Below are 7,197 nucleotides of genomic sequence, written 5' to 3' on the forward strand. Positions count from 1 at the left end.
CTCTGTAGATATTTCTTTCATTAAAATTTGCTTCGTATTATATTCAACTGATTAACTTGTACTGTAAAAAGGGTTAAATTCAATTGTGCATTGTTTTAGTACGTCTAACTCACTGTTGTAACTACTTAAATTATAATAATTTGAATAAATTAAAATCGGTTGTTTCGTCTCATTTATTTTAATTATAATAAAAATTTTATACCAGGCGGGATGGAACCGGGATTACGTTTTTAGTAAATAACTCTGAATTGCGGAGATATATCTTTGAGGATCATCTCGAGAAATTAATACCACTAGGGACAATTCTTCCGAGGAGAGGTATATTTTGGCAAGCTTGCCAACTTGTTGATTTTCATTCTCAAACTACGATGTACATAGTTCATCAATAATATTTTAAATATTATTTTATTATTATTGGAGGACTGTCATCAGTAGTTGTGGACCAGCGTGGAGATACTTTTGATGTTCGTGAGTTATTATTAAGTAGGTTAACTTACTTCTTCTTGGCAGGATGATAGGGTGAACTTGATCCGTACTGACCTTGGCGTGTCTGATTAGTCCCCCAACTCTGAGAACTCCATCGGAATCCAAGAACGGATTTAATGTAAGTAGTTTGCTTTTCGATGCTTTTATCCAATGTTTAAGCGCTGAATCAACTTCTGCAGCTGTTAATGGACCAATAGTTCTATTTAATTTCGGACCATGGGTGTTTTTAGCGAATCGTTGTATATAGGCGGTTACGTGGATCAACCGGATAAAGGACGAGTATGTATCGAGTAGCGTCGTGTCTATGGTGTAGTGGTTTGCCATTGTGAACAATGGCCGAGCTTCCAATATACAGTCTTCGGTATCAAGAGGTATGGTTGTCTCCTTGAAAGTCGGACAAGTCCTCATTCAATTGGGACCGTTCCACCATAACGCGTGTTGTATTAATTGAATCGCTGAGATGCCGCGCGACGCACAGTCAGCAGGATTACATACTCCCTTTACACGATGCCATTGCGCTTGGGGCAAGGTAGTTTGGACTTCAGATACTCGATTGGCTATGAACGTTTTCCATCTCTGTGGAGGTGATTATAGCCAAGCCAATACAGTCATGGAATCACTCCAGCAATGTATTTCTGAGATGGTTATCTTCAAGGCATCTGAAATAAACTTTAATAGCCGAACGAGTAACACAGTTCCGCATAGTTTGAGCCTTGGTAGAGATACTTGCTTTAACGGGGCCACTTTGGTCTTTGCCGCAATGAGCTGTACTTTGATAGCTCCGTTACAGTCCTGTGTTTTTAAGTAGACTGCGGCGGCGTACGCTTTTTCTGAGGCATCGCAGAAACCCTGTAGACTGATACCACTCGCTCGTCGTTGCGATATGTGACGTTGGATGGCGAGTGGTTCGATTTCTGGAAGTTCCGACTGGAACGTTTCCCATCTGTTAGTGATAGGTTCAGGTACCTGATCGTCGCAGCCCAGCTTCAGCTTCCAAAGATCTTGAAGTAATAATTTCGCTTGGATGGTCACTGGAGACAGCAACAGCAACCCCAGAGAATCGAAAACCTTGGCTGTTTCGGAAAGAATTATTCGTTTCGTTACCAATTTTTTTTTGTCGTTTGAAACGAATACAGAGAAAGAGAAGAAGTCTGCTCCCGGTGTCCATAGAAGACCCAGGATTTTAACTGATTCATCGATGTCTATTTTCAGTGATCCTGGACATTCACGCATTTCAGCGGATAATGAATGGAGCAACGGTGAATCGTTAGACGACCATTTTCGCAGTTGAAATCCCCCTTCGCCTGTGGCTTGTAATAGATCTTATTGCAAGTTTAGAGCTTCTTCTGTAGATTCGGCACCTGACATCAGATCATCGACGTAGAAATCTTCTGCCAGTGTACGAGATGTTATAGGGTACTTGTCCTTTACGTCAAGTGAAAGTTGTTTGAGTACTCTCGTGGCCAAAAAAGGTACCATATGTAACGGTAAGAAGTTGATAGTCCCGAATCGGCTCTGTCGCGTTACTTCTCCAAACGATCCTCTGGAGGTTGGTATCTTGAGGACGTACTAAAACCTGGCGGTACATTTTGGCAATGTCGGCTGTAACCGCCACGGTGTGAAGTCGGAAACGAAGTAGTAGTGCCACTAGATTTTCTTGAGTTTTTGGACCCACCAGCAGTAAATCGTTTAATGAGACACCGGTATAGGATTTGGCAGACACGTCGAATACAACTCTGAGTTTAGTTGTGCTACTACTTTCCTTGACTACGGCATGATCTGGAAGATAAAAATTATTTGTTCTTGTAACTTCAGCTGGTAAGACCGGCCTCATGTGACCAAGCTTGAGATACTCGTCAATAAAATCGTGGTATTGTTGAGCCAGGCCCGGGTTTGCTTGCAATCGTCTTTCAAGAGAGAAAAACCTTCGGACAGCCATCTTTCTTGAATCCCCCAGTTGTCGAAGACCATTCTTCAGTGGGAGGCTGACGACGTATCTACTTTCTTCGTTTCGACGATAATTGTTGATGAAGCTTTCTTCGCACTGCAATTCGCTCGCAGTTAACATTGGTCGTGGAAATATTTCTTCAAGTTCCCAGAACCTTCGCAATTGATATTCTAGTCAAATTGTCAGCACATTGTTTGAAGACATAAATAAATATACTTGGTAAGTTTATCTACAATACCCTCTATGACAGTGAACTCCATAAAATGCTAAAACCTTTGCAAATAACTTATCGGTCTACAGTGAGCTTGTGTTAAAATATATTTTAATTTTTTAGGTATCCTTCAACAATTGAATATCAGAGAGTAGGAGATTCTCTAATAGAAAAACATCCCTTTCTAAGAGATAGACTGGCGTCTACCAACGGATATGTACGTATCATGAACTTACTCAATATGACCAAGAAAGGAGAATTTTTAATTTTTAATATCTTTAATAGGGAACTTGGATAACGTCCTTGCAAAATAAATTTCGTCACGAACGATTGAATAATCGAGAGGTTCCAGAAATCAAGGCGAAGAAGGGTCTATATGCAATAGGAAAGGTTCTGGAGTCTTCTAACAGCAATTCTAAGTTGAAAAAGAAAAGGCTAATCCCTCTGGTAATTATATTTTCCTATAATTCTATTTTTATATTTTTGGTTTGGTTAATAACACACTTAACTTTTAAGATGGCGTCAGGAATGGCCGAAGATGATGACACGATTACTTATCATTTAAAAGTTTTAAACAAGGAGATAGGAAAGGCTTCAACCTCAAGAAATGAAAGTTTAATTGAAGAAAAGATGTTTCGCACGGCGGTTTATAGGCAAAATCTTTCATTTGAGCTGACAGTTAAATTAATGACTGAGAAATTTCCCATTTTACTTGAAAGAAATCAGGTACAGAAATTAATATTTACTATTCTAATTTTATTGTAATTCTAATAAAACTTTCTTTTTCTTTCAGCTCGTAAAGGAGTTTAACCTGCTTCTAAATATCAGGGCTTCTGCGGACAAGATTTTACTGCACCATGTAAAACCAATTGCAAAACGAATAATTGAACTCGAAATTCCAAAAATTCTTTCTGTCAAAAAATGCATTCGTTGTTGAAGAATGGCGAAGAGGTTTTAAGTCTTACGGCCTTTGAAGGTAATTATTTTGGAAGTGTTTACTCTTGCTAACGATATAATTTAACCTTACTTGAAATTATTATATATTATAGCATTGTATTTAACCCAAAATGTATTTCCTCGTAAAGTAGCGAAATTGTATTTAAATATTTTTTAAACTTATTTTTCCTTTTACTAAATTTCAGAGAGAGAAACCGTAGCAAGCTTACTTTTATTTCCTGCGATTTTCAACGACGATTTTGAATATTGGATCGCAATTGGAGTAAGTAAATTAATTGTTTCGAAAGTTTAATTTAGTACATATTTTAAAGTATCTTTTCTTTGATTAGCAACCAAAAAAAGCACGCCCACTCTAGTGTTTACCGACGAAGATTTATTTTCATCAACGTTTGAAGTTCATGTCGAGGGCATCCATTTTGAAATAGATTCTATACTAATGGGTGTAACATCTTTATTTTCGGCGTATTATGCTTTCCAGATGGAATATCCTAAAGATCTAGCCAAAACACTAGAATATTTTCAAAAAATAGTTTTTAAAGTTGATTTAACAAAAGTGTCTCAAGCTGTCAGTAAAGCTGTAAACAAACTTTCTAAACGTTAATTAATGATTTTGTAACTAAATTTAATTGTAACTTCGTTGAAGTTAGTTTTTAATTTTTGGAATTTCTTTAAGAAAGTTTTTAAAATAAAGGATTTGTGATGTAATATGTATTTATGTAATTTTTGATCAACTATTAATGGCTGGTTTACAATTGCCAGAGTGTGTTAAATCCAATTTGTAAATTATTTGAATGCAATATCGCGATTATTTGAGTGCAAAAATCGCGATAATTTAAATGCTAATCCAACCCCAATTTAAGGTAAATAATGCGCTTATTTTAATGCTACTATGTTTTCTTGAATAGTAAAAACAGACAATTCGAACGCAAATATACGCCCATTAGCACAAGAAACACATTTTTGAATGGAAAAACGTAACTATTTAAACGCAAAATTTATCCGATTTGATCGTTAAACCTAGCTTAAGTGATTGAAAAACTGTGCCCATTTGAATGTTTAAACTCCCTTTTTTAACTGAAAGACCAGCTAATCTAAACTGTAAAGCACTCCAATTTGAACGTCAAAACGCGCGCCGTTAAACCGAGAAGCGCACTATTCTTAACGGTATAACACTGTAATTTGAACGTTATTACGTTCTCTGTTGAACAGAGAAGCGCCCTAATCTGAACGGTAAAACAATCAAGTTTGAACAGAAAAGTGCACTTATTTGAACGGTATAACTCTCTAATCTGAACGGTAAAACAATAAAGTTTGAACGTTATTATGCTCTATGTTGAACAGAAAAGTGCACTTATTTGAACGGTATAACTCTCTAATCTGAAGGGTAAAACAATCAAGTTGGAACGATATTATGCTCTATGTTGCACAGAAAAGAGCACGTATTTGAACGGTATAACTATCTAATCTGAACGGTAAAACAATCAAGTTGGAACGTTATTATACTCTATGTTGAACAGAAAAGAGCACGTATTTGAACGGTAAAACGATCAAATTTGAACGTAATTAAGCTCTATGTTGAACAGAAAAGTGCCCTTATTTGAACGGTAAAACGATCAAATTTGAACGTAATTAAGCTCTCTGTTGAACAGATTAGCGCACTTATTTGAACGGTATAACTCTCTTATTTGAATCCTAAAGCATTCTTATTAGATTAGAAAAATGCTTTATGTTGAACGTTTAACCGTTCAAATTAAAATTTGCAAGCATATTTGAATATAGATATAATCAAAATTGAATGAAATGTCATTCAGTTTAAAGTGCTAGAGCATTCAAATATGCTTGGAGTCATTCAAATATAAGCGCCAATTAGGCGTGCAATTTTCAACGCTCCGTTTACCGTTCAGTTTGGATTGAAAAAACGTACCCCCAGAGTTTCAAGCTATTGAACGCTGTATCATTCATTTTTTAACGGATATTTTTTAGAGTGTACAGCGTCGTGAATATCGGGTTTTGGTAGAGTTCCATCTGCTTTCACAATTTTCACTTGAACTTGAAGTAAAGTATTTTTCAAATCAATGTACGTCTCCGAGTTTTCTGCGATACTAAAGATAATTGCTTGGTTTTCATTTATGTTTGATGTTGGATTATATTTAACCCATTGACTTCCTATTATGCCAGTTTGAGTATAAGGCACGTTAAATAAATCAAGTTCCGAGCTAATGCTGTTCTGCGAACTGGGGTGGGCTAACGACATTGTTCAATGATGATGATTACGAGAATATATCAGACTGAAGCAGAGAACGTCTTTTCTTCTTCCTGGTTCGAACTGAACTGATGATGGGAGACGTTTTACGTTTCCTTTTACGCCCATTTCCACTAAGTCTACTCACTGCTTCGGCGGCTCTTCTTAAGGTTTATTTCCCCTCCTCTTTCCCCCGAGATTTTAACGCGTCTTTAATAGACACACCACTCGAGACGTCGGAAGCAATTTTGGCTCCGGTATTTAAAAATTTTCGACCAAGGAATGTGGCACCTTTTTTGAGTAAAGGCATGGCAGACCAAAATGCCGAGGCTAATATATTTCCAAGACCATATCCTCTTTGCACGGCTACTCCACGGTATACCAGAATTGATCCGTGTCCAATTTGATTTAAGTAATAGTTATTATAATCGTTTACAGAAACGTGATCTAGATTACGTGGAGACATGTTTCTCCTTTGACTCGCTAACCACAAATGAACAGAAGAAAGATTTTACACCTGATTTTATAGATAAGCCCATGTTCTTCGGGTTCTAAAATGAAGAGTGACGTGAACTTTTCCTCGTTCGAAATGTACAGGCTGACCCATTTCACTCATAATATTAATTTCAATGGTTTGAAAATTGTTATTCGCGATAGGCATATAATGTGGTCGTGAAAACTCTTTTTCAACAGTGTCTCCATCTTTTCCTTGAATACTTATAATATGTAATAATGGAACATCTGAATCTCCAACCGATCGACTTTGTATAATGTCCGAGTATATGAACAGAGAATGTAACCCAGCGTCCATATCACAGCTAAAAGGCGCCGTCATGGAAGTAACTACAGTTACATCTTGGCCTGGAGTTCTCGTGAATCCTAATATGATGGCGATTTCATGTGGTATGTAAACTTGGTTCATTTCATAAAGTTCAACAATAACACGACGGTTTGGTTTGTTGTAATATAACTTGACTCTAGAGCTAATATTTCACCCGTCGTCATCAGTAGTCATGATTTCCAGTAAATCTTCAACTCCGTAATATCCTGGTGGTATTAATATATTAACGAAATCCATTACTTCGTTGAAATTTTCTATGTCAGTGTGTTTTCTCAGTGTCTTAGGTGTTTTAGTCTTTGATTCTTCTAAGGAATCCGGTAGAGACATAGTTTTCCAAATTCGAACTATACATTCTTCTTGAACGTTATTCCAAGTTCTTGGGTAACTGATTTCAGCAAGTCCAACTTCGTAAGCTCCCTCGAGCCGTATGCATTCTGGTAAATACGTCCTGAACTTGCTTATAGTGTTGTTTTTGAAATAGCGCATAGAAGAGTCGGACGGTAACAATTTCT

The 7,197-nt window shown here is 36.8% G+C and overlaps 3 protein-coding genes across 3 annotated transcripts; 1 reads left to right on the forward strand and 2 right to left on the reverse strand.

Moving 5' to 3' along the window:
- Positions 1-1,074: 1,074 nt before the first annotated feature.
- On the reverse strand, positions 1,075-1,719 carry LOC149932617 (uncharacterized). Its single transcript, XM_090157150.1, has one exon. The coding sequence runs from the start codon at positions 1,717-1,719 to the stop codon at positions 1,075-1,077; it is 645 nt and encodes a 214-aa protein (XP_090013276.1).
- A 199-nt stretch (positions 1,720-1,918) lies between these two features.
- On the reverse strand, positions 1,919-2,554 carry LOC149932618 (uncharacterized). Its single transcript, XM_090157151.1, has one exon. The coding sequence runs from the start codon at positions 2,552-2,554 to the stop codon at positions 1,919-1,921; it is 636 nt and encodes a 211-aa protein (XP_090013277.1).
- Positions 2,555-2,697: 143 nt separating this feature from the next.
- On the forward strand, positions 2,698-4,203 carry LOC149932619 (sterile alpha motif domain-containing protein 3-like). The gene is made up of 7 exons (XM_090157152.1): positions 2,698-2,726; positions 2,769-2,862; positions 2,931-3,092; positions 3,162-3,371; positions 3,439-3,504; positions 3,585-3,621; positions 3,932-4,203. Exons 1-7 carry the CDS (start codon positions 2,698-2,700, stop codon positions 4,201-4,203), a joined length of 870 nt encoding a protein of 289 aa, XP_090013278.1.
- The last annotated feature ends 2,994 nt before the right edge of the window (positions 4,204-7,197 follow it).

The sequence above is a fragment of the Leiobunum rupestre genome, chromosome 8 (assembly GCF_980474605.1).
Source record: "Leiobunum rupestre chromosome 8, qqLeiRupe1.1.hap1, whole genome shotgun sequence".
Classification (NCBI taxonomy): Eukaryota; Metazoa; Arthropoda; class Arachnida; order Opiliones; family Sclerosomatidae; genus Leiobunum; species Leiobunum rupestre.